At 42.2% G+C, this 26,955-nt stretch overlaps 2 protein-coding genes across 2 annotated transcripts; both read left to right on the top strand.

Annotated features, from left to right (window-relative positions):
- Nucleotides 1-1,426: 1,426 nt before the first annotated feature.
- Nucleotides 1,427-12,636, top strand: LOC112570827 (putative N-acetylated-alpha-linked acidic dipeptidase). The gene is made up of 17 exons (XM_025249468.1): nucleotides 1,427-1,674; nucleotides 2,111-2,396; nucleotides 2,791-2,919; nucleotides 3,194-3,377; nucleotides 3,668-3,764; nucleotides 4,093-4,265; nucleotides 4,422-4,541; nucleotides 5,001-5,086; nucleotides 5,593-5,656; nucleotides 6,272-6,339; nucleotides 6,750-6,853; nucleotides 6,991-7,081; nucleotides 7,374-7,463; nucleotides 7,620-7,785; nucleotides 9,980-10,061; nucleotides 10,458-10,550; nucleotides 10,802-12,636. The coding sequence occupies exons 1-17, from the start codon at nucleotides 1,427-1,429 to the stop codon at nucleotides 11,016-11,018; spliced, it is 2,298 nt and encodes a 765-aa protein (XP_025105253.1). The 3' UTR covers nucleotides 11,019-12,636.
- A 246-nt stretch (nucleotides 12,637-12,882) lies between these two features.
- LOC112570360 (N-acetylated-alpha-linked acidic dipeptidase 2-like) lies at nucleotides 12,883-26,728 on the top strand. Its single transcript, XM_025248760.1, has 18 exons — nucleotides 12,883-12,975; nucleotides 16,051-16,053; nucleotides 17,095-17,349; nucleotides 17,771-18,050; nucleotides 18,290-18,418; nucleotides 18,731-18,916; nucleotides 20,137-20,233; nucleotides 20,444-20,616; nucleotides 21,132-21,251; nucleotides 21,557-21,642; nucleotides 21,996-22,060; nucleotides 23,110-23,229; nucleotides 23,373-23,463; nucleotides 23,787-23,876; nucleotides 24,152-24,293; nucleotides 24,509-24,590; nucleotides 25,012-25,104; nucleotides 25,348-26,728. Exons 7-18 carry the CDS (start codon nucleotides 20,172-20,174, stop codon nucleotides 25,562-25,564), a joined length of 1,341 nt encoding a protein of 446 aa, XP_025104545.1. The 5' UTR covers nucleotides 12,883-12,975; nucleotides 16,051-16,053; nucleotides 17,095-17,349; nucleotides 17,771-18,050; nucleotides 18,290-18,418; nucleotides 18,731-18,916; nucleotides 20,137-20,171; the 3' UTR covers nucleotides 25,565-26,728.
- The last annotated feature ends 227 nt before the right edge of the window (nucleotides 26,729-26,955 follow it).

Below are 26,955 nucleotides of genomic sequence, written 5' to 3'. Positions count from 1 at the left end.
CAACAGAGTCGTTGTAGTCGTAGTTCGTTGTACACACTTTCATTTCCAGCCTGCACAATGGTGTTCAGACTGCACATTGACTACAGGCGACACACACCTGACGATACCTGCTCACATACTCTCTTTCTCCACTCTCACCCTGCTGCCGTCTCCTGCGACCCTCACTTTATGTCTTTTGCTCCTTCTCTCAGCTCGTGACACAATCGCAGTGAGTACACACAGTTTACAAAGAAGCTATAGAAACATCTAGTAACTACCTGTCACGAATGCTATTTTTCGCACTCGCACCGAACATTCTGGCTAACAAAGCTGACACACACACACAAACACACCTGCAGTACTGGCCAGGTCAAAGCATCTTGCCTAGACAACGGTCGGGTACACCTCTATAACGCTTACACAATTTCAACGGTAATCACGTCTGCATCAAGCAACAGTTTCTCTCCTTACAAGTTATCTGATTCTTAGTCCATTCAGTTTATTCACTCTATGAATATGTCTTCTACAGACAGGTGTCACAACACACAAAGTGCGCCAAACTAACGGGAAACTTGAACGTCTTAAAACTTGAGTGACGCAGTGGATTGTAAAAATGTCTCGTTATCAGCCCATGAATCGCCTGAGTGAGCGAGTGAAGCCCGAATGATGAGTCGTTTATGGCCTCAAGTTGCATTGTCTGCAAATACACATTTAGGGTCACCGGGTGGTTCAACCCGTGCCTGTCTATGGTACCTGTTTTACCATGAGAGTTTAAAGCGTGGCTTTAACTTAATGCAATGTTGCGGCACTGCTTTCGAATTGTTTTGCTTTGATAATCATTATCCCACCCCTAACTGAAACCAATCGTACCCAGAGAAACCGGTCCACCTACTTATTATTTTTCTCAACGTTTCAGTGAGGTCAGTGACCTTTACAGTCTAAATTAACCTCGGTTTTAATCATCTTCCTACAAAATAAAGAGATGAATCCTTGTGTCATTTACCGCTCTACAGACATGCACTCTAAATCAACAACACCCAACAAACAATCTGAATTAAAGAAATAAATATAATATCTTGTGTAGGACACTGCAGTCGTTCAAGTGATATGTTCGAAGAGAGGAACTACCGTGGAGGTTGTAGTCAATCTGTCTCGACACTAGGATGAACGTTTTGACCGATGAAGTCTTATAACACGATGTGTAGTGGACATTGATTTCCTCCCTTGTACCGCGTCTTGCAATTGTTGTCACGTGGTAAAGTACACAGATTCGTCAGTTAATAAATGGATGATTTACAGCACTCTTTAAAGTAGATTCACATGGTTTGAAGTCCATTAGCGATAATTGCACCTCTTTGAGGCTTTAGAGTACCCTTGTAGATGAATGAATTTAATATTTGCAAGTCATTGTGCGTGCGTCTCTTTCTTTTCTTTAAAGAAGACAAGTATGGGGGACATGAGCAGTATAGAAGATATTTCAAGTACGAAGCAGCGTCCAAACACAACCCTGGTTTTGATTGTCATCGCCGTTGCCATAGTGGGAGGCTTCACCATCGGCATTTTGATTGGTCGCTTTGCCACGTGTCCCGACGAGGAAAATGAGAAATACAAAAAGTCGGTGCAAGAAGCGGATTCAGCGATAACTGATCTTCTACTGCAGTCTATCAGCGCAGAAAACATAGAAGTAAACTTAAAGTGAGTTTAAATTTTCATTAGATGATGATGATAATAATAATAATAATAACAGTAATCCTGCTGAACAAGCATATACATGGACGCCCACGTCAGCTAGTCATTCTTGTATTTCAAAACAAAACGCTTGCATTCAGAATTTCGTTGTCTGGGTATGCCTTAAGTGAACTGGCATCAGGTTCACACTGGGGTCCTAGATTTCCAGTGCTAAAGCGATAAAGGTTTTTTTATTCTGTATGTACGGGAGACAATAAAATGTTTATTTAAGTGTCTCGTACTTGCCGAACAAAAAAACAAACAAACAAACAACAAAACAAAACAAAACAAAACAAACATACATACAAAAACCTGTATCGCTTTAAATAGTCTAAAAGACTGAAAAGTAGAAATCTTTAATTTTTAATATATTTTAGGCTGCCATTCTCTCCTCCTGTCACAGACACCTGACACAGAGTCCTCACATCGCAGGAAGGGACCGCGACTTTGAGCTTGTGGCCTACCTCAAGAGTAAATTTACAGAATATGGACTGGATTCTGTAAAGTCCACGCCGTACCAGGTTCTCCTGTCGTATCCAGACACCGACAATCCCAATACTGTGCTGATAGTGAACAACACAGGCGGGGAGACTATCGTCTTCGACTCCACTTCCACCGAGAGCAACATCTCTCATCTTGAGGGAGTTATCCGCCCTTTTCTGGCTTACTCCCCCTCAGGTGTAGTCAACGTGAGTGTGAGAACAGACGGGAGGTAGTCCTGTGTCCTGGTGGTAGCTGTGCTGATAATATTGCAAACTGCCTTGGAATGGGAAAGTGGTTATAATCAAATAATTTAATCAAGGCGAACTTAACATATAAATTTAAACATGTAAATATGAATACAACGATTTTTAATATTCTATGGCGTTAAAAGCAACGATAAGAAACAGTTCTTTGCTATTAACTACCGTATTTACAAGACACATAGTAACTAACTGTAGTAACAGTTTTTTTAATCTTCACAAAATAAAAAAAATAGTTTTAAACAAATCTTGTGTATTCTGACTTAAAGATTCATTTAACTGTCCCCCACTCCGTCATTCCAGGCAGCAAAGAGTAGATTTCTTATTTTCATATTTTCAGACTTCCAAGCTGGTGTACGTGAACTACGGACGAGTTGAAGATTTTGAATTTCTGAGAACAAACTACAACATGACATTTAATGACTCTATCGTCATTGTGAGATATGGCAAGATTTTCAGAGGAAGCAAGGTCTGTACAAACCCAAAAGAACTTTTCTCTTCGCGATAAAGATTAAAAACATCGCTTTATTAGCAACAACATCAACATCACCTGTTCAGTAAATATATTTTATAATAAATTTCTCTGTGTAAACAACTGTGTAATATCAAACACCTTGTGGCCATGTCACTGTGAAGGGCTGAGGCAAATGTGTTGCTGGCTGATATGTATGACAATGGTTGCTTGCTTACGGTTTGATGTCAGTGACCTTTTCTGACCTTTGGTGTCTGGCTCCGCTCCACAGGTAGAAATCGCCGCGCGCTACGGGGCCTTGGGGGTCATCATCTACTCAGACCCTGCGGACTACACGTGGTCGGAGGACACTCGGTATTTCCCGGATACATGGTGGCTGCCACCTAGCGGCGCACAGAGAGGCACCCTCTACACCGGCGTGGGAGACCCACTAACCCCCGGGTATCCATCTATAGGTTTGTACCACCTCATTCAACATCATTCAACACGTGTTCCTTAATTACTTGCTAATATGTTGAGCACAACATTAAGAGTGTCATGCCCTTTAGGATACTAAACTAAGCCTGAATAGTTTCAGAAGTTCTGCGCCATCTTAAAGCGCAGATTTTTGATCAGCATTGGGTGCAAAATGTGACTTTGATGAGTTAGATAACACGGAACTGTTAACATACTTTGATAATAGCAAAGACAGACATACATATATAGCAGTCTGTTCCTAATCCAAGTTTGTGCTCCTTAAATGTAGCCACGGCGTATAGATACAACGAGAGCGACACGCCACTGGTGTTGCCAACCATACCAGCACACGCCATGGGCTATGGAGGGGCCGTGCGCTTTCTCAGGTGAGTTTTGGTATTAATGCATTTGATTTTCACACACACACACTCAGGCGTATGTACAAACATTTCCATGAACTATGCACATAAATAAATAAAGACTTCAACACTCTCTCTCCGTTATCCTTCCATTTTGAGGTCCTTGCTTTTGTGCTCCTTGCTTTATTTTTCATTTCGTGCATTCGTTTATTTTTCCTTGCGCTTTCTTGTTTTAGTGTTTTTAACTGTCGACAGTGTGAGCTCCTTATCGTACAAGTAATACGCAGTTAAGGGTTAATTAATCCGCAAAGTGACCTCAATGTTACATTGTGTTTGTTCAAACTCCACGAATCAGAGAAATGCAAGGTGCAGAAGTTCCCAAAGACTGGAGAGGCGGCTTGAACATCCCCTACAGGCTGGGCCCAGGGCTTACTCCTGGACTCTCACTTCGCATGAAGGTTACAACAACTAACAGCATTAGAAGGGTGGACAACGTGATAGCCACGTTGAGGGGAGACGTGGAGCCTGGTAAGAAACACAAGACATTGGGGAATGCTGTGTTCAGGTATCACAGGGACCACCTCACCTCGTTTTCGGAGAAAACAAAACCTATAAAATAGTTCAACGTTTGATTGTTGTTAATCTAAGATGATGATGTTTGTTTTCGTGTCTTTTAAATGACAGACCGCTACGTGTTGCTGGGAAACCACCGCGACGCCTGGGTGTACGGCTCCATTGATCCTTCGAGTGGAACGGCCGTCATGATGGAGGTGGCCAGAGCTATGGGCCAGCTGGTCAAAGACAGTGAGTAGAAATCAAAGCTAGAAAAAGATGCAAATAGCGAAATAAAAAAGATCCTTGAAACGTTTATGCAGATATGTTAATCACACCATGTTAATTCAATTTTCTTTATAAAGAGTCATTAATCCGTGTGTACTCCCCCATCGTTTCATCACCCTAGTTTAGGGACATTGGTCCCACCCACTGCCTACTCGGCATCCTCTTTTCTACAGACGATGTATCTGTCTGGTTCGATGGGAAGACGAGTACACTGTACATAATATCAGCGCGTGGGGTCTTTATTTAGGAGCAGGTGCTAGTCGCAAATTATTTAACATCTCAGCAAACAAAATTAATAAAATAATAAAAAAACCCCTTGACATTCAAACTACATAACTGGTACTCGTGCTTTTAATTACATAGTTTCAAAATAGTTAGTTCCTCGCAAAACGTTGTAACAAAGTTACTTTGTGCATCTTTCAGAGAGATGGAGGCCACGCCGCTCTATCATGTTCTGTTCCTGGGGAGCAGAGGAATATGGTCTCCTTGGTTCTAATGAATGGGCAGAGGTAACAGCTCTATTCTTTAATGTTTCTGTTTGCTTACTAATTGTCAATTTATGTTACTAAATGTTTTAAATACCTGTCTGTTACATATAATCTCTTTCTTCGTTTAAGTTACTGTTATAATCAATAAACATAAAATGTCGCTCTTTGTATGAGCAAACATGTCTGTGTGATTGGGACAAACTCATCTGCCCACGAATGAAGAGACGAACTTGAGCAAGAGCGTGCAGACGTGGCTGTAGGAATGTGAAGGGTGGCAGCCGGGTGTAAGACGAGCTATAAGGGTATCCCCTCCCCCTTGTACTGTCTAAACCTCCTATTCTTTCTGAATTCGTTATTAACACGTTATTAACACAGACGATAGGCTACACGTTATTATGCTTCTGAAAACGTACTTCTCGCGATGAAGAAGCTTACAGTGTAGAGGCCTGTAGAGGCCTGTAGTGCACTCAGTGTCTGTCATGTTGTGTGAAAACTCGAGATGTCAACATTGTGTAATGTGTCTGCAGCAATATGTCAAGTCCCTGGGGGCGAGAGCTGTCGCATACGTGAATATCGACATCGCTGTGGAAGGTACGTGCGACGGGTAGGACAATGACGTAGCTTAACGTCATCAGGTAGAACGATGACGTAGCAAAACAGGCATAGCAATGACGTAGTATGATGTCAACAGGCAGAACTACGACTTATTGCCACGTTTAGTGGGGGTTACTCGTGACGTGGAGGCTTTGTTAATATGACTATTTGGTTTACATGGAATGCAAGCTTTTCATCCTAACGGTAATTTCAAACTGTGAGCAGTGGGTAACGGAAATAAACAGGGAGGATGCCTGAAGGCCAGAGAAACACACAACGAGGTGTAGGTGTCACACTTAGTGTGCTCACGACGTCTTTGAACCTATGACCTCATACTCCTGACGGTAAAAGAACTAATCTAATCTCTTTCCCTGGCCACATTTCACTAATGGACGTCCAAATATTCTGGCGACGACAAATATGTGAGAGAAAATGCATTGGAAACTTGAAAACATGTGAGTTAAAAACGGGCGAACGTCGTTGGCTACGAAATACTGATATCTTGTTTACTCAGAGCTCAAACCACCATTCGGAAATTTATACCCAAGGTGGCAAGAAATGTTTAAACCTTGATACGTAGACAGGGTCTAACTATAGATGTGTTATTTTCAGGTAACAATTCCCTTCGTGCTGCAGGCACACCCCTGATGTACAGAGCTCTTTATGAGGCTGCCAAAAAGGTAATCACTTCAGTCATTTGCCTTCACCTTCTCGTAGTGTGATTTAAAGTCTTTCAACACAAATATCGAAACTACACATGGAGATGTTAAGGCTACAGGGAGAGGTGGGGTCATGTAGAAAGAATACAACCTTTTTCTGTGAATGGGGATGTGTGTAGGCGTGTAGCTTGATGACGAAATAGGGGTATTCCCTCAGTATCTTCCACCGATGATAAGCAAAAGGAAAAACCCATGAAGTACCACCGAGGTATATTGCATGCAAACTCAGAGATACTCAGTAGGCATGGCGAAGATGGCTTCATTGAGTTTGAAAGGCAATAGCTGGTGTTACTCTATTCGAATAATAATAGGGGACTGATGTCACTCTGTTGATGTCGATATAATACTTTATAGTTACTCTGTTGTTGTAGGTACCTAATCCTAGCGAAGCAGAAGTCAGTCAGAACAGACGTACGGTGTACGACACGTGGGCTCACTCATTCCCATGGACCTCCTCTGGTTTTGCCCTACCTTTGTAAGTCAGTAAACCGCAGTGTGGTAGCTTGTATCATTTTATGTTTTGATTATGAAACTTGCTTTACAAATACTGAATTGATTTGACTGAGCGAGCAAGCAGTGTGTCTGTTGACTGAAGACATTTTCCTCTCTCAGTATTGAAGAGTTGGGCTCCGGAAGTGATTTCACGGCCCTCCTGCAGTTCATCGGCATCACATCATCGGACATAAGCTACACGTATGATTGGGTTGGTGAACTATGAACTTTGACACTGCCCTCTGTCTCGTGTGAACGTCTGGCACCGCCCTCTGTCTCGTGAACACTGAGCGTCATTAACAAATGTGTCACTCGACGAGCACGTTGATAAGACTGCACAATTACAATTTGAATAGTTTTCCCTTTGGTTCAGAAGATGAAATAAAAATTATAATATTTTTAGTCCATTATTATTTCCAATCTAAATTAAGCATTCTCACCAATAAAAGTTGTTCTGCGAATAATTACGTTTTCTAAAAGAGTTTTCATTTTTTTTTTCGCAGAATAAGTATCCCATCGGTTCCTATCCTCTGTACCACACAGAGTACGAGACATTCGATGCAATGAAGCGGCTGATAGACACGGACTTCAAGGTGTGTAATACTAGTGAGACACTTCACTTTTTGTCATCTTTTGAATGCTTTTTGTTTTGTCTTGTGGGAGATTGTTAAAACAAAGTATGAGACAGAATATTCTAAACGTCATTAACAGGAGAGAAGGAGAGAAGTAATGTGTGTCTCTGTCTTCAGTATCACCGGTCCGTGGGTCAGGTGGCAGCTGAAGTTGTCCGTTCACTGGCCGACTCTCTCATCATTCCCTTCAACATCTCGGACTACGCCTGGGGGCTAGAAATGAACAGACGGACGCTGGACACAGAGGTCGGGGCACGACTGCAACAAATTGTCTCTAACTACTGTAAGTCAACCGATTGATATTTGTTGTGCCTACTGTCCGACAAATGATTGTGTTTTGTTGTAGATACTGTGTGTCAAACAAGTGTTTTCCTATACTTTCTGTACATCAAATACTCCGCTTCAGTCCTTGACGACAGGTCCTCCTGATGCTCCTACCTTATCGTCTGTAGGAGTTATTGTTGTTGACATGGCAGTTGTACCTATCTGTGTTATCTCTCTCGCCTGAGGGTCGAGTGTCATGGCAATGCAATATAGTGTCGGACTGACTGACTGAGCCACAGCATCCGACTTCTACACGCTTTCTGTGTGTCAGGGTTTTTTTTTTTTTTTTATTGTGACACCTTGGGGAACTTTGACAACAAACATACGTACACATGCTCTGCATGTCAGGTTTTATCTTTTATATCGTTGTAACTTTATTTCCTCTGTATAGCCCGATTTAGGGGAGATAGCATATACATGTAGTTTACTAGTCCTAATGCTGCAATGGCCTATCTCCCCTCATCTGGCTTAATAAAAGTTAAATTTAAAATTGTTCTACTACTCGTGGACTGCTTTCACGAATGCTATTTACATTTTGGCACAAGGGAAGCGATGCACGTGACAACACTTATTTTAAATTACATGTGATATTTGGAGATGGCAACAGATTTTAAGAGAAGAAATACTCTCTGTCGCGTGTCATGATTTCGTCTAGGTCTGCATGTCTCTCAGCGCATCGTGGGACGCTCCTGTATTGGAAAGTAGCTCACAGCAGACGACGGTCAACGTTTGTTTCAGGCTATTTTTGTCCGGTTCGCGGAAGAGGTCAAGGCCTTCGCCCGTTGTCTTAGCAGCAGCTGACGTCCACAGTCTTGCTACGTCACGTGAGGTCTGCTTTAGAGGCTGGTCGCTGCTGGGGAGAAGATTTCTTACCAAGGCGCTGAGTTAGAGCGGAGAGTTTTTTTTGAGAAGACGGCTGGAGTCTGTGCTGTTGAGGCAAGGTGCCGGTGTATGCTCTGCCACGTCTGACCCAAGCTTGTGGACACTGAGAGGCTGGTTTACTAAGCGAGTTGATGCCAGCAGTGACCACCGGGACTTGTGGAAAGTGCCGAGGTGGCGGAATGACAGCATGGGCTGTGACATCCAGTGTCTACGGGAGTGTGCTTCCGTTTCTTCTCGGGGTGACCGTCGGTCATAACATAAGCCGTGGGTGAGTGCATATTCCCCATTGTTATGTTTGTTTTGGATGAAGAGGCTGCACACGCCTGAGCATTAAGGATACGCCGCAGTATGTGTTTACTCCTTAAAAGTTTATTTTTGTATGTGTGTAATTTAGGGCTATTTCATGTCTTGGTTTAAGGGGTCATGGAGAGGATGTTTTGTTATTTTTTCCTGTAGCCTTTTAGTGACCGTTGTTTTTATTTATTTCAGGCTTTTTGTGTGTCCGGGTGCACGCCCTTGGTGTGTATTTACTGTGTACTTCCTGTGTATACGTGCTAGGCGTGCGTGCCTCGTGTCCTGCTCCACGCCTTTTTGTTCGACGAAGCATTCGTCTGAGATATAATCAACCTTTCTGCACTCTTCATTGTGACGTCTACGTCTACGGTTCTACACCTGCATTCAGGAAAGGGAACTGTACTGTGAACCAGCTCCTGAGACTGTGTACCAAGCGTCTCAAGCCCCTGTTCGTGTTAAGAATTAAAGACTGAGGGGGAAACTACGTTTAACTGACTGTACCGGGCTGCTGTGCGCTGTGTTACAATTTGTGCGCGTTTGCGCTTTGTTTTTTTTTCAATTTTCTTTGCGAGGTGCAGTACCTGGTTGTTGGTTCGTTTTGTTCGTTTTTTTTTTGCTTGTTTTGTGATACTCGCATCGATTTCTTCCTTGTTGTATTAGGTATTTGGGTGTTGGGTAGATATATATATATTTTTATTTTTTATTAAACTTCATTGTGTCGTTCTTTTCGTCTTTGTCTTGGTCTTCGCGGCACGTTCGAGAAGTAAGTCGCATCCTGCCTCCGCTGATTGACTGAGCGTGTGCGGCTGCTGTGTGAGTGGCCTGAGCGTGCTCCGTGGACCTGGGGGGTGGTACGCGACACTCTCAGTTATTCTTAACTGCTTAGAGTTGTCTGTTCTTTGTTTTGAACTTCCACGCACTACTACGTGACATTACATATTTAAAAGGGCAATAACTCTTTTGATCTTCTGTTTCAGCGGACTTGCAGAAAGTTATAGAAGGTTTTAAGAAGGATGTACATGAGTTTGAAAGAACCGTATCGAAAATAGACAGAAATGAGTAAGTATCGTGATACTACTAGTAGGTGGCGCTGCACGACCCACATACATGTTTATGCATGCACTCAGTGTGTGTATCAAGACCTACACTGATGGTAGTTGTAGAAACATTTGTCTTTAGTTGTATAAGAGTAAACTGAAGAACTTCCCGATTGTGATTGTCAGATCAGAAACCATCTCACAGCACTTGCGTCACACATAAGAAATCCTTACACCAGCAATCTACAGTGGTTTGAGCACGAGAGACAGAAAAGTGATGAAACAAGTAGAAGCAAGAAGGGCCGGGATAGGGCACACAAAGGAAAATGACGCTAATGATCATTTAAGGGAAATAACACAGTTGTGGTAATAGATATGGATACTACTTAAAATGGTGTGGTCTTGTATTTTAACACAGTCCTATGGCCATCCGTATGGTAAACGACCAGCTGCTGTTTCTTGAAAAAGCTTTCCTGGACCCCACAGGACTGCCATTTAGACCCAATAAGAAGTAAGTTTTCGTTTTGGACCGGTGAAGATGCGCGACATTGTCACTGACAGTTATTGTCACCGTTATATTTCAGAAGAATACAATATTTGTGTCAGGCTGATGGTAATGTTTCACTGGGTGACGTAGGTAGACAATACCAAACAATAAACCAAAGACAAAGCAACCTTTACTTACTTAAAAAAAAAACAATAACAACACAATATCACAGTCGAGTAAATAAAAACAACCCAGAACGGTTTTGTGTTTTTCAGACATTTGATATTCGCCGAAAGTGCCAACGACGCATACGCCGGAAGCAGTTTCCCAGGGCTGGTGGACCTCCTGTTTGACATAGACAAACTGCAGGCAGACAGACTGGCAGAGCGCTGGAAGGAGATACAACATCATTTCTCCGTTCTTGTCAACGCTATACAGGCCGCGGGCTACACACTTCGGGACGTCACCGAATTCTTGGAGGAAACATACTGAACACCACTCATTGCTGACACGGTGCACATCACGTGACATGATGCTGCCTATTTTCCTGCACTACCACCATCACCGCCACCACCACCGCGCTACGTCATCTGGTGTAAAATAACTCTTTTCCAAAGTTATCACGCCCGGTATGTGGGCAAGAGTGATGCACAATATATTTTACATTTTGTATAATAAATTTTAGCTTGTATTATTGAAACGCACAGACTGTGTACGACCGTCTGTATTCTAACAAGTAGTATTCGGGGAAAAAAACACAATCATACACAATCACGCACACGCGCACGCATATATGTATATATATATAATTTTATGTGATTTAAAAAATATTTAGACATTTTACTGTTATGATGAGAAGTGTTTTCTGATAATTACAATATAAAAGAAATCAAAATCTTATTAAAGCAGTTTATCTTGGTTCACTTTGACAACTGCTTTACTACAGTCATTTTATCGTAGGAACTAGACACGCTGCTGTCATTAGCTTAAATAATCTGTACTCACTCAGTCTCAAAGTGAATGCAATAGTCACCGTGTGTGTGTGTGTGTGTGCGCGCGCGTGCATGTGTTTGAACTCTCCTACAAGTGTTTGCGTGGTTTTTTTTCCCGTGACTCACATAACCGTTATCGCTCAAAAATAAACTTTTTATCGTCTGATTTGAATTCCACACTCTTTGATTTTGAGAAAAGTCAGAAGAAATGAATGTTATTGTGTTAAATGTCCCTTGTTTGTTATTGCATATTTACAACATGTCCTTCAAACAAGCGCAGGTAGTTTCTCTTACTAGTGGCACGACAACGGGCCACACTTGTAGGTAGTGTGTGACCAATGGAAGGTGCACCTTCAAAAGTATAAGTATTTTTTGCATTATATAATTACGACAGTAAACTCATGCACACAGCAGCTGAGCATACTTGAGCCAGGTACTAGACGCCATATAAATAATACTGATAAAAGTGAGTTTGTAACAGCACGCGAAGTTTGGCCAACAGTAATGTCTGAAGAGAAGACTTCTACCACTTGTGGCAAGCAGACCACCAGAGAGCCGCTGAGAGCCGGCTGTAAATCTGTTGGAGATGTTAATAACCTGCTTTCGTTGACTGTTCTACTTCTTAGTTTACTTTTCCTCTTTCTTTTCTACGTCTTCTTTCTCCCTGTCACGTGACCGCCTCTCCCCCACATCCTCCCTCCCGCTGTCATTGGTTCTGTTCTTGTTGCACACCCAATCCTCTGTCTCGTCCTCATCAAGGATTCAACAAGCTACATGAGACTATCACATTCTCCCATAAAGTAGCATGCACCTCAAAGTAATCGAACTTTTATTTTTGTAGATTATTATTTCTAACTGTACTTTACACTGTTAGAGTTGTTGTCTAGCACTCGTCGCCTCAATTATAGGAACACGAGGAGTGGGTAGGATTGCAGACTTGTTTATCAAGCTGGATTTCGACAGTATTGAAAAATAAGCTATGAAAATAGAAAAGACACCTACACTGCTTAGTCGCTGTAAATACAGGTAAATGGAAGGAGATGAGGAACTTTGGAGAGTGGATGAAGAAAAGAAGGAAAAAAGATGGGATCACACTATAAAAGAAAGAGAATTTGCGTCAAAACATGTTTATGCCTCTATTTATCTTTTTTTTTTTTTTAAAAAGCCCCAAAGAAGTCGAGGGCAGCAATGTCGTGACTTTACCTGTACTGACCTCTTGAACTATGACCCAGCAGACTATGAGTGTACTACGTGACAAGTGAATGACAGGTCAGCAGCAGATGGCAGTATGGCGTCCTCCTAACCCGCGCACTGACTGCACACGCACGCACCTACCCAACCCGACACACTTGTGTACGTGTGTGTGTGTACGTGTGTGTGTGTCTCACCCACATTGGCCACTATCAGCGCCCTCACGCGGTGGCCCACCGTCGGAGACGAGGGCGCGCCGCTAGCAGGTGAGTACTGGAGGTCTTAGTCTCGCATCATGTTGAACACGTTAGTCTCCGTGCATCGCTTCTGTGCATCCTCCTTTACACATCTCTTGTCTCTCATGCTCTCACGGACCCCGGCTGCTTCTCTCACAGTAGATGTTGTTACAGCAAAACAAACAAACAACTAAACAAACGGTGGGGCCTGTATCAATATTTCGGAACACGACATAACATGTAGAAAATATTACTTTTGGTAATTACTATTACGTTTTGAGATGTTTCTTTGACATCCGTGTGCTGCGCAGCACCTGCGCCATTCATCGTGCTGTTTTCCTTAAACTTACTGCCGGTATACCGTACACACTAAAACAAAATGTTTATACAAAAGTGCTTAATATTTACCTGCGTCTATCATGTGTTATTTATGAAGCAGCATTGGGTTGACAGCTGCAACGACAACGATTGTTTTTTTTTATTACCGATGTTTATGACTCGCTGGTGATCGATTCAAAGACAATTATTCCCTGTTTTTTTAAATTTCCCAATATATTGCAGCAATGTCAAAGCTCATAAAAATGTGATCATCAATGTCAAATATGTCGCCACGCAAATTTACCTGTCAGTGTAACACCTGTCACTGAATCCTAAAGCAATTATCTCTCTCCCTCCCTGTCAAATACTATCACATGGGAGAGGCATGGGGTGCAGGCGGAGCGGGAGGAGAACCAGTAGTGATGATCAGAGAGTGTCTGTTACAATTAAATGTCGCCATTTGTATGGTGGTGCCGGTGGCACTATAATGGGTATTTGACCTCGCGCCTACCCGGCTATCCCTGGCCTCCTAGACTTGCGCGAACTACTGTTACCTAGAATGTTTGGTGTGACCAGTACATGCTGGATGTTTTTAGATGCTTTTGTGCATTGTATTAGTATGCAAGTCCTGAGGGTGAGTAAATAAGGTTCAGCAGTCTATGCCGAAAATGTGTTAGAGACAGGTAGAGTAGCTAGGGAAACATCGTCAGACGTGCGTGTGTTACCTGTGTGTACGTGTGTGTAGCCTTTAACCAGCGTGTGTCGCTGCAGGTTTGTGTTCGGTGTGGGTCGCTGTTTAGCTAGGGAGGAGCTAAAAAATTAAATTAATATAATGAGAGAATTCAGAGAAAGGACAGTATTGTACATACACATAAATAATTGATGTTATTACATTTGACAGAATTTAAGGACATACTTCTGACTTCAAATTTGTAAACTCACTGCGAGTGCGATGAACAGAGCAGTTGCTGCCAGTGGAAACCCAGCGGGATGCGAATGCGGAATCCTACAGCTGGTCAGCGAACGAAGGGTGGGCGCGAGGTCAAAGGGCGGCGAGAAATATCCGACCTACGGGTCATCGCAAGCGCGTAACGGCTTCCCGTTCGGTCAGTTAGGAGCTCACAACCCATAGTCCGTATTTTCACCCCTGGGGCCCATCAAAATCCCGAAATGAGACTTAATTAAACATCATCGCCATCCACGTATTTTACAGTTTCACGACCACCCTCGCTGTACGATTCTTTGTTTGTGGGGGAGTAGGCCGGCCACCTTTGCTAGTTGTTTACGCCACCCGCTGCCGGGTGTTTCTTATCCGGTTGCACTGATTGTGTGCAGCGTGCGCTGTTGACTGCACGTGTGTAGCCTGACTTGTTACACCTGTGCTGATTGGCTCCCAGCAGATGCACAGTCTGCACATAGTCTGCGTTGTTTCTTTTGTTCCTGCTGCTCGCGTCTTTCGTGCTGTCAACAACTGTATATCACAGCAAACAGCCAGCTTGTCCTGTAAAAAGGTACTACATCGTGAGACGACTTTGTTTAAAAGGTATGTGTTGTTTAATTAAACCGTGTTACTCTCTGTTTACAATTCGAGCTGTTTTGAATACAAATCCAGGAGAGATCATGTTGTTGTTTTTTAAATGCTTAAAACTGTGGAAACTTTAATAGCCTTGAAAGCCTTTCCTGTTTAGCTGGAAAGCCTGCGCTCAATACCTTGACCTGACTTGCACTGTGCCATCACAATCTAACAGGAACCTATCTATCATCCTATCTCCGGCCTGTAACCCAAAAACGGATCTCGACGGCTTATGACACCGTGACAAAACAAATATTGACGAACGATTGAACAAGTTTCTCAAAGTGTGCATCCGCCCTGTAAACACTTCGGCAAACGTGTATATACTCGTTCTGTATACACTTTGTCAAACTTAGTCAAACGTTCTGCAGTTAATTTACAGCCATAAACCGTACATTGCCCGACCACAAGACCCCGGCAGGCCGACCCACATGGCGCTGTTTGAAGTCAGGCTGTTGGTCACGTGATCAACTGAAAAGCCGTGTGACGTACAGTGACCTCGAGTAACTGCTGACTACACCATAGGGTGGCTGAGGTATATGTGTCAGAGTAAACAAAGGCAAGCAAACGCGCGTGTGGTGACGTCATCAGAAAATATAAAGGTTTCGCCAGTTCGTGCTTATACTTAATTTTCTTACTTTCAATTTTTTTTACGTGCCTTCCTGCCATTTCCTCCAGTCTCCGGTTTACTATTTCCAAACACTCCACTCCTTCCCCCACATGTAGCAAGCCGACTGTGAACCGAACAGGTGAAGCAACCCTCTCTCTCTCTTTCTGTCTTTTTGTTTTTTTTCTCTGCATGCAAGCAGCTTGCTTGGAAAAATATGGACTCGTGTTTCACGTGCTGTGCCCTGTCAATCTTCGTGTGTCCATATATTGAAGTACACGCAAACACATGGCAACACCAGTATAATCCACGACAGTCGTCTTTTCTCGTTCTGCATCACGCGATGGAAAAAAAACCTCCTCACATCGCCGGGGCTCCATTGTTCTCAAGCTGCCGTGACCGAGAGGTCAGGCTGGTGTCATGACCCTCGGGAAACAACCATTCGTAGTTCTTGTAACTCCTCATACAGTCCGCTAAACACACGTTTTTCTGTGTTGTCCCAAGAAACAACTTTTATCATTACATATGTTTGAGGACCTCTACTCGCGACACGGGTGCTTGGGGAAGTAGGTTAAAACAGATCTCGACAAATTTATGACAGGTGTAGCAGGTCAACGATTGTCACGTGGCCCTCTGGTTGCTAGGTTTTGACTCAGAATTTGTGGATTACAAGCAGTTAATGTCTATGTGCTGATTGGTGTAATTTTGTGTCTGGGACCTGTCACTGGTGTTTGGTGCATGCTTTTTACAAGAATCTCTCTTCTCCTTTCTCCCCCTGTAAGGACAGTGTGTCAACATCAGTTGGTATAGTAAACAAATATTGCATTTTAATGCCCGAGGTTTATACTGTTAGATAACAGATCCCATCTGCCAAGCGTATCCCTGGGAATGGGCTGCGATCCGTTATAACGACTTTCAACGTTTCGACTGCTGGTTGTTCTAACTAGTCTCGCTTAATGTAGTCTCGTTTCTCTACTGTGAAGAAAGACAGCAGATGCTGCTGCGGCATAACTGCAAATAATCTGGTAATAAGGCAGGAATTAGGCAACACCTGTTCTTTTCCTACTCCATCTGACCGCTAAACAGCACCTGTATTTTTTCTACAACACCTGTACTCTTACTGTCAGCTAGTCTATTGAATTCGTATCGTCTCCATTGTTGCACTCAACTGAGTCAGTGCAGAATATCATCCTAGGCCAATTACATTTCCTGAACGATCATGTAAGCCATTGCATGGCCAGAACAAACATTTAAGTACTGTATCCCCATGATCTTAATAACTCTTTCACAGAGGTGTTACTTGTACAGAAGATTTGGAAAGAGAGAGAGTTCCATTGTTTGGCTGCACAATAACTAAACATCATGTTTTCGGATGGATGCATATCAGTAAAGGCAAAATAACAACAGAAATCGTGAAACTTAGTGGCATTGTTGTGGTAATTAATGCCACTTGTAAGTCTGAAAATATGGGTGAGAATCCCTTTATTCTCTTTTCTTCCTACAATATAATAGTTGAAAAGTCGTGTAGATACGCCAGCGCTAATGCTACAAATATACACCAGCATTGGCTTTGCTTTTGAGAATGGAGTTCCGTTGTTACATGCTAGAATGAATAAAATATAAATTCCACTTTTTTCTTATGAATGTTTAGCCACCAGTGACAGGATGTTCAAGGGTGAAGACTTAAGTGTGCGGGCGTCCGAAGCTCCAGGCTCATCTGGTTCATCGTCATCGGCGTCGCCATTGTGGGAGGCTTCACCATTGGCATTCTGATTGGTCGCTTTGCCACGTGTCCCGAGGAAACACAATATGAGGCTTACTCAAAAGCAGTGCAGGAGGCGGATCCAGCAATATCTGATCTCTTAATACAGTCAATCAGCGCAAAAAACATAGAGGATAATCTGAAGTAAGTGTTCTTTCAGTCGTACTATACAGGTCACCATGGTTTCATTGTTTGGTGGCGACATCTGAGACAAACTGACAGTTGTTGTTGATGTTGTTATGACAGGATTTGTCACTAGTCGCCCTCACACTGAGGTTATCCACTAGAAGTGATCTTGAGAAACGTTTCAAGTGATCTTATACTTCTTCAGATTTTGTATCCATTGGTGGCCACCCTTGTCGACATTGCCTACCTCACTTTCCCCGGTCCTGCGCCAGTTAGCAGACATATCCGTCTTCGTTTATGAATTATAAATATGCCAACTGCAAGGCCTCTTCATAATTCTTTATTTAAAATGGAAATTCACATCAAATATATTAAAAAAACAATGGCAGCTGTTTTAGATATTACTAATATTCTATTACATTGTTTATTTTAACCACAGATACTTGACCAACGTTCCTCACATCGCAGGAGAGCAAAGGGACTTTGATCTTGTCAACCACCTCAAAACTCAATTTGTCGAATACGGACTGGACTCTGTGACTTCCGCTCCATATGAAGTCCTCCTCTCCTATCCAGACAAAAATAATCCCAACAAGGTGTTGCTTGTGAACAGCACAGGTGCTGTCCTTTTCGACTCCACTTCCACCGAAAGCAACATCTCTCATCTTCCAGGAGTCATCCGCCCTTTCCTCGCCTACTCCCCGTCTGGTGTAGTCAATGTGAGTGGAGTATGTAGAGCATATAGTTACTGAAGAATGCGAGTATGGGCAAAGTGTGGTCGATCTTTTTTAAATAGCATGGTATAGAAGTCCTATGTTTATGATGGCACAACAGAAAAGGTCAGGTACAAGTTAATGTATAGACAGTAAATAATCAGAATATTCTTTCATAGCAATGAGTGCAGATAAAATGAATAGCGATAGTTGTTCTCATTTTTACTATATTTCTAAAACCACAGGTGTCTCGGCTGATCTACGTAAATTATGGACGAGTTGAAGACTTTGAATACCTGAAGGTTAATAAAAGCATAACATTCAATGATTCCATCGTTATTGCGAGGTACGGCAAGATTTTCAGAGGAAGCAAGGTATGTATGAATCGTATATTTTCTGTACTGATATAAAATACAACTGCCACCATTACCACGACTTTTATCACCGTTCTTACTGTTTCTTCTGTCTTTGTTATAAATGGGTGGTGATTTTCCCCGAAACTTTTATAGGTATTCTGCGAACTTTGTCTTCGCGTTTGCAAGGAAAACAAAAGCAGTGACCTACAAAGACAAATGAATAAATGCAACACCAGCAGATCATCTGATGCGGTTTAAAGACTTGTCTCTCCTTGCTCCACCCGTCTCATCTGAAGACTGTTATCTTGGGGTCTTGCTCCTCTCCTACAGGTAGAAATCGCCGCGCGCTACGGGGCTGTGGGGGTCATCATCTACTCAGACCCTGCGGACTACACGTGGCCACAAGAAGACTCCCGGACATTCCCGACACGTGGTGGCTGCCCCCTAGCGGCGCACAGAGAGGCACCATCTTCACCGGAGGTGGAGACCCACTAACCCCGGGGTATCCAGCCATAGGTTTGTACCACCAAAAGGAAGACGTTTCTCCAGAGATACCTAGTGACAAACATTAACATCACACACAGTTAAATCCAGCGGTTCACTACAGCTTGGTACAACGATACTAAGGAACTATAATCCAGAAAAATAACGTTACACTAATTTTAGGTTAGTTCCTTTGTGGCACAGAAAATTAACCACAGCATATGCTGGATGCTGATGAGTAGCATGGCGCCAAACTTTGTAATGGAGAAGTCGTGATACAACGGCTGTATCTCGCCTCGTGTTCTGCCTGTGTTTTTGCCGGAGGATCTGGGCTACCAAGCAAAGGCCACAAGAATGGACGCAGAATTTTTCCTGCCTAAGAAAATCAACCCTAACCCTAACTGTAACCCAAAGATCGGAATGAACGGGGACAACTGAACGAAGTGCAGTCCCTTAATTACTTGGGGAAACCATTTCCAGAAACGGTGGCTGTGCGGAGGACGTGCGTTTCATGATCATAGCGACGACAACGGCGATGGTCAGACAGCAAAATTGGAATATCTTCTCCACCAGATCTTGTGCCCATCATGCTGTACAGGTGAGAGACCTGGACTTTGCTGGAAGAACAAGAACGACGGATCCAGGTGTTTGAGACGAAATGTTTCAGGAGTCTTCCTTACGTTCTACAGAAAGCAAACAACAAACGACTTGGTATGAAGCCTAGTTATCTGCCTGGTGGATCCCCAGGAAATTTTGCCTTCAAGTGGTAGAGACTGAAATGTCGCCTTCCGTCATGTCGCCCGATATCACACCTTGCCGAAGATGGTCCTCTAAGGTTTCGTTGAAGGCGGTCTAAGCCATAGCAAGCAGAATAAAAGTTCTCTTCTCCGTGACCTGACTACTGTACTAAAGCGCCATACAAATGTATTATTATTCTAAATAAAGGCGGGGTGACTAACGTGAGCGAGATAGACTTCACCGCAGGACCTTCTCAGGCTGGTAGAAGACTGGTAGCAGGCGTGGGTCCATCAGATCTCCCCTACCTCTGGTAGTCAGAAAAGTGCCTCGACCATCGATATAAACGATGATCTGAACTGTTAATGTTCCTTTGCATATTTTTTTACACCTACGGGTATATACAAAAGCATCCCATAATTGCTTAGTCTTCATAATCACTTAGAGACTAACACTTATGTTTTCTTACAATCCACTGATAGAAAGGGGAATACTGTCATAGGGTTTTACATTTACAGCCACCGCCTACAGATACAGCGAGAATGACACAACCATGCCGCTACCCACCATACCAGCCCACGCCATGGGCTATGGAGGTGCGGAACGCTTTCTCAGGTAAGTATTTACACACATACACATACATGTATATATATACACACACACATACATACACACACAAAGGCACGCACACACCTGCACATGCACATGCACAGATACGATTGCATCATCAAGCACACGTAAATAACTTTCAAGTAGATGCGTTCCTTGCAATTAAAATTAAAATTTCCGAAGCATTTTCTTTCCATTTTTTTTTTGTCGTTGCAGCCAATTGCAGGGAGAAGACGTTCCAGAAGACTGGAAAGGCAGTCTGAATATTACTTACAAACTGGGCCCAAAGATCACGGATGGGCTGTCACTTAGTTTGCAGGTGACAACAGCTAACAGCATTAGAAGGGCGGACAATGTGATAGCAATCTTGAAGGGAGATGTGGAGCCAGGTAAGTCTGAAATCATGTGAGATTTTCTTCATGGTCGCCGATAGACTGCTTACTAGCAGGGATTTGACAGGTTGTCATTAGCACGTTTAAATAATTTATACATCAAGTAATCGTTACATCAGTAATTTGCTCATAAGATGTCGCTTACCCTTGTAAACTAATTACAATAGAAACAAGATATCCAGCCAACCCAGTCTACAGGTCTATGATTTAAAGTTAAGTGAACGATATAGCTACATACTATGTGGTTACCTGTTTAATTAAATTATTATCACTTATTTTAGTAGGATGAGGCGACTTTCTTTGCAGGAGTTAAAAAAGATCATCATGTTCTTATTACACTTCCTCTTATTTGTCTATTTGTAGAGCATCACAAAAATAATTAAAATATAACTTGAAAACTCAAATCCATGATGGAACAATGTGTCTTGAAAGTTTAAATAATCTTGTAGCAGTATAACAGTACATTTATACAAGCAATGTCATAAATGCCAGCACTTTGCACCTTCCCACAGACCGCTACGTGTTGCTGGGAAACCACCGCGACGCCTGGGTGTACGGCTCCATTGATCCTTCGAGCGGAACGGCCGTCATGATGGAGGTGGCCAGAGCTATGGGCCAGCTGGTCAAAGAAAGTAAGTTTTCCTGACAGGAATCCAGTTAATGATAACATAAGTACACAAGGAGTGTCAAAGCATCAAGTGTGGTACTGTTTTGAAGTGACAATGGCAAGGCATTCCTGACACTGGTGCCAGAGACCCTCTGACTTGTGACACATCCAGGAGTCTGGATGAGGAGATCAAAGAGACCGACTGAACTGAACAGGTGCTGATATCTCTGACAGATATTTTGGGGCAGATATCTCCAGACGATTTCACTGTATTTATAGATTACTTTATGATAACTGATCCCTCAAGATGAGTACACTGTATATTTTCAGAGAAATGGCGGCCACGTCGCTCTATCATGTTCTGCTCCTGGGGAGGGGAGGAATTTGGACTTCTTGGTTCTAACGAATGGTCAGAGGTAGAGCAGATTTCACACTCTGTAGTTGTCTCATCATACTTGTTGTTTGTCATTCTGTCTAAACCAAATACTTACTTTTGAGTGGCATGCGCGATCTGTCTGATTGTTTAAAAATAATATAGACGACTACTAACGGTTTTCAATCACTTATATGCCATGTAAGATCAAGCTAGAATACGTGAAAGTAGTAGAGGTTCTAGACAAAAATTAAATATTGTCAGTCAAATTTATTTTTTCTCACCTTTTTTGGCTTCCTCTTTTCCTAGAGGAAGAAGACGTTAATAAACATGATTTTTAGTAACAATTTAACAAAAGATTATAAGTATTGTTTCACATCTTGAATTTATTTTCAGCAATATGTGAAGTCTCTTGGAGCGAGGGCTGTAGCATATATTAATATAGACATCGCCTGTGCAAGGTGAGTGCCTAGTAGTGCTGAGGGCTGTGTGGTCTGACTACATGATGCTCGCACAGGTAACGAACTCAGTGGGGCGACATCACCATCAAGCGTCCTGGAGGTCTTCCTTGCATTGGACATACAAACATCGTCAGATCAACATTTCTCCAGGTCTCGACGTGGATGCCGTTAAAGCAAATCTTGTGTGTGTGTGAAACAAGCAACTCTGTATAAACAAGTTAAATTGAGCTTGTAATATTATATTTGAAAATATTAGTGTAGTAGCCCGGATAAAGACCAATTCGTAGTTGCGTGAATTAGGTGAGAGAAGCTAATCTGAGTAACAATGCACCGATATCTTTGTACAAACTGATAGATAAAGAAGAATGAATAGAGCCATGGGTGATAAACAGCAATGTAGTCTATGTGAGGAGGTTTCCATACACAAGTGTTTGCGTGATGGATGTATAAAACTTTATGTACCCCTCTTGCACTCTCTCATTCAGGTAACTATTCCTTCCGGGCCCTGGGCACGCCACTCATGTACAAAGCTGTATTCGAGGCTACTAAAAAGGTAATTGAAGAGATTCAACAAGTAATTCATCTACAAAAATTAAACAAGCAAGCGCAGAAGCTAGATATCAGAGAAAGCCAAATCTGTATTTAGTAAGGGGATGATTGGATGTGCAGGTGACCTGCCAGGTGGGAAAGTAATAACTGTTGTAACATTTGAGAATGTTTGTTATAACATTTGTGTATATCTATTATGGGTACTTCGTTCCGATGTCAACTTGTAATAATTCTGTAGTAATGCTTTTGCACTGTTGTAATGATGATGTATTAATGTTACTTTGTTGGTATAGGTAGATCGTATTGTGGGGAGTGGGGAATGGGGAGTTAGCAACCTAGAGGTTAGAGCTACACCGTGCACGCACCAGTGGGTTCGATACCCGAGTGAGGTTTTTCACCTAGTTCATCCAACTGTACATGGGTACCTTATTCCTGGGAGAGGAGTTGGGTACTTCCGACAGTAAGGTGAGGGAATTACCTTTACCTTTCTGTTGTTGCAGGTATCCAACCCAAATGACGCAGAAGTCAGCCAAAGCAGATCAACGGTATACGATACCTGGATACATTCTTTCCCATGGAAAGTTGGTCGGGACATTCCCCAGTAAGCCACCAGACTTGTGGTACCATTGCTATCAGAAGTAATCCTTCCACCCAACCTTAAAAAGCACAAAAGGGATTTATATTTTATTACATATACAATATTTTATCACCTATGCAGTGAGTCAAACAGTTCACACAACCAACATTTGTTTTCTGTTTGCAGGGTGGGTGACCTCGGCTCAGCAAGCGACTACGCACCCCTCCTGCAGTTCGTTGGTATTACATCTCTGGACATCCGCTACACTTACAACTCGGTACGTCACAAGACTATTTCTTTGTATATTCTTCACCATTTACTGTTTGAGCTCCGTGGTTGATTTTAAATGACAATATGGCGCAAGCAATGAGACTGTGGGGGACGTTTGTTTGTTTGTAATGTCTTCACAGCCAAAGACTAGGGCAAGCAAGTTGATTTGTTGTTTACATTTGTAAAGTAACTGCCATTCCGACCATCATAAACATTTGCAGTACTTACCATTTATTTTGTCTTAGCAGTGGAAACTTTTAATAGAGTTTGCTGTCCAGTTGCAAGCTTTAACAACAAGTTCTGCATAAAGAATAGTCGCTCTGTTTGCAGAGTAAATATAAGATCGGTTCGTATCCTCTGTACCACACTGAGTATGAGACATTTGAAGCAGTCAAGACCCTTCTCGACAAAGAATTCAAGGTATGTGATACTTTCAAAGCTCTTTAGTAACATAAGTACATGAGTTTTCAATGTGGGGTGCGGCCTTCTGAAATTGTAGTCAAAAAACCTGAATATTGTGAAAAAAGAAGAGAACACTTATCACTAGAATCCTGCTTAACGAACAATTTTGCTAACCTTTCTCCATCTGTAAATCAAGCCTTTTTTGTTAACCTTGTGTCTCTCTCGATCCCATAATGAAGCACCTATCTGTGTGTCTATCTACCTGTAGTATCACCGAGCTGTGGGTCAAGTAGGAGCTGAGATCGTCCGCTCTTTTGCCGACTCACTCATCATCCCCTTCAATGTCTCAGAGTACGCCTGGGCATTGGAGCAAAACAGAACAGACCCTAGACAAGGAATTCGGGTCAACCCTGAGTGCAAAAGTCTCTAACTACAGTATGTCACACCTGCCATACCTGTGTTCTTCTAATTACTTATCCTCAGAAATGTTTTGCTGGAACTATTAAATCCTTAGTTATGTTTCCTTAGAATAGCAATATAGAAATATCTCATTTAAGTCGAATGATTCTTCAGAAAAATTTAGGTTGCATAATAAAGAAACAAGAGAGAGAGAGTGGCAGGTTGTATTTAACATTTTGATTCTGTTTCAGCGGACCTTGAGAGAATAATAAGCAATTTCAAGAAAGATGTGGATAATTTTGAAACAGCTGTATCTAAAATTGACAGAAAAGAGTAAGTATTCAGTTGACCGGTGGATTTTGATACGATTTCTTTTATTCGTGTATACATGTGTAGATATGTTTGTTCATGCACGAGGTCTTGTTGGCATACTCGTCACGTGTACACCCACCTATGTCAAGTCCTTGTTGTAGTTGTTTTCGTGTTGGTTTTGATGCATGGATCATCAGTGAGTGTTATACCACCGAAAGTGTGTTAATTCTAAATAATGCTATCGACCACATGCAATAATAATCCGGCAAACAGAGGAGAAAAGATAGCATACGATAGCATTTATTGGCTGAAGGACGGGTCTTCATTACTAAGCGTCGTAAGCCATGTGGGAGGACGTGGTGTCAGTGTTCTTAGAATCGTGAGGAAAGAGCTTAGTCATACATAGTTATTGTTGAATGTTGTGTATTATGTTGAAATCCAGCCCCATGGCCATCCGCATGATAAACGACCAGCTGTTGTTGTTGGAAAAGGCTTTCTTGGATCCCGCGGGACTGCCATCCAGGCCTGAGAAAAAGTGAGTCTCATCGGTAACGAGTACGGAGTAAGCCCAAACAACACCACAGACAAAACATAAATAATGTGTGTAAGGAAGAAGTATAAGATTCAAGGTAGCTTAGTGACACTTAAAAATATTTCATTTTTTCAATTCATTAATACACAATTTTAGCAGAAAACTTCTTCTAATCAGATTATTTATCGAGAATGTGCTCACGATAGCATCATAAAGATGCTAACTGAACGGTTTTGCGTTTTTCAGACATTTGATATTCGCCGAAAACGCCAACGACGCATACGCCGGAAGCAGTTTCCCAGGGTTGGTGGACCTCCTGTTTGACATAGACAAACTGCAGGCAGACAGACTGGCAGAGCGCTGGAAGGAGATACAACATCATTTCTCCGTTCTTCTCAACGCTATACAGGCTGCGGGCTACACACTTCGGGACGTCGTCAAATTTGTTGAGGAAACATACTGATCACCGTTCATTGGCTGACACGCTGATGCTGAGATCACGTGACTTGAAGCAGACGGCAAAAAATGAAATAATTGTTAATAACAATACTAATAATCATCATGAAGAAGAAGAAGCTTGTACAGCGCGGCTCCTTGACCAAAGCCTGGGTCACCACACTTAACAAACACAAAAATACAACAAAATCTACATGTCGCATAGGTAATGTTTGTTCCATGGATAACACAGAAAAGAATAACCAGTAGTCCATCATAGTAATGACTAGAGAAGCTGTTACGAGGACAGATAACAAAGAAGACGAGAAAGCTTAAAAGTCATCGTTGCCATGGTGAAGTACAACTTTAGAACTGTGATTCGTTGTTGGTATTTACTCAACACAGGATGAAATTATTTAGTCTGTGCTTCAGTACCTATTGAATCTCTCGTCACACATATAATGATTAAATAATGAGACATGAACAACTATCAAAGACACCATAAACATTTTCATTATCCAGAGATTAGGATTAGGGGGACTTCGCACTGTCAGTTTACCCGGCAACTTGCCGACTACATGACTGTCATCATTTGGTGCAAAGTTTCCTTACTCTCTCTTTTTCCTTCTTCTGTTTTCGCTTTTGTTTACTTGTTTTCCGCCAACCGTGTTTTAATGTTAGCGCTGTATATATGAAAATGCTTTAGTGTTTTTTATATAAAGACATAACTCCATACCCAAACACTCCTCTTCATTAAGCCGAATCTACCTGATCATTTTAAATGTGACTTTAATAATTGAACCAAATAAATTAATTCAGATGCAATCACTTGTTCCTTTACCCGGTGTTCATTTCTCTTCGGTATTCTCATGCTTCATGCCAAAAACAAGTTGTAGACGAAGATAGGTGGGTGAATAATGTCCCATGATGAGTGTACTTTGTAGACTCCATTTATACAAGTTTGTGATCTCGGAGAAGACTTGTGAAAATGAAGAAACTATGACAGTGTTAGCCAGAGAGGTTCAAACACGATGAGGGAGTTGATATTACCAAAGGAATAAATAAAAGCCACAGGTAAATAAACAATCAAACACAATGCCGATGATGTAATAAAAACTGCAGCTCGCTACAACAGGCACTACAAGCACAACAAATCCAAGAAGAAAACGAAAATGCGGAGAACACTCCCCTCGAGCATGTTAGACAAGAGGACACCACTCTCATCTTACCTTTAAACTCGATTAACAAACCTATCTGAACATGGGAACTCTTACTAGACAATGTACACAAACAGCAATAAAACAGAGATAATGACCACTGGGTGTGGCTCTTTGTTTATTTCTGATTGTTTGCGAAAAGATATAAATATATAATATAATGGAAGCTTTAGTTTTTGTTAGAATTGTGCCAATGATGGAA

The sequence above is a fragment of the Pomacea canaliculata genome, linkage group LG8 (genome assembly GCF_003073045.1).
Source record: "Pomacea canaliculata isolate SZHN2017 linkage group LG8, ASM307304v1, whole genome shotgun sequence".
Lineage (NCBI taxonomy): Eukaryota > Metazoa > Mollusca > Gastropoda > Architaenioglossa > Ampullariidae > Pomacea > Pomacea canaliculata.
Note: the sequence above shows the minus strand (reverse complement) of the source record. Positions and strands in the feature narration are given on the sequence as shown.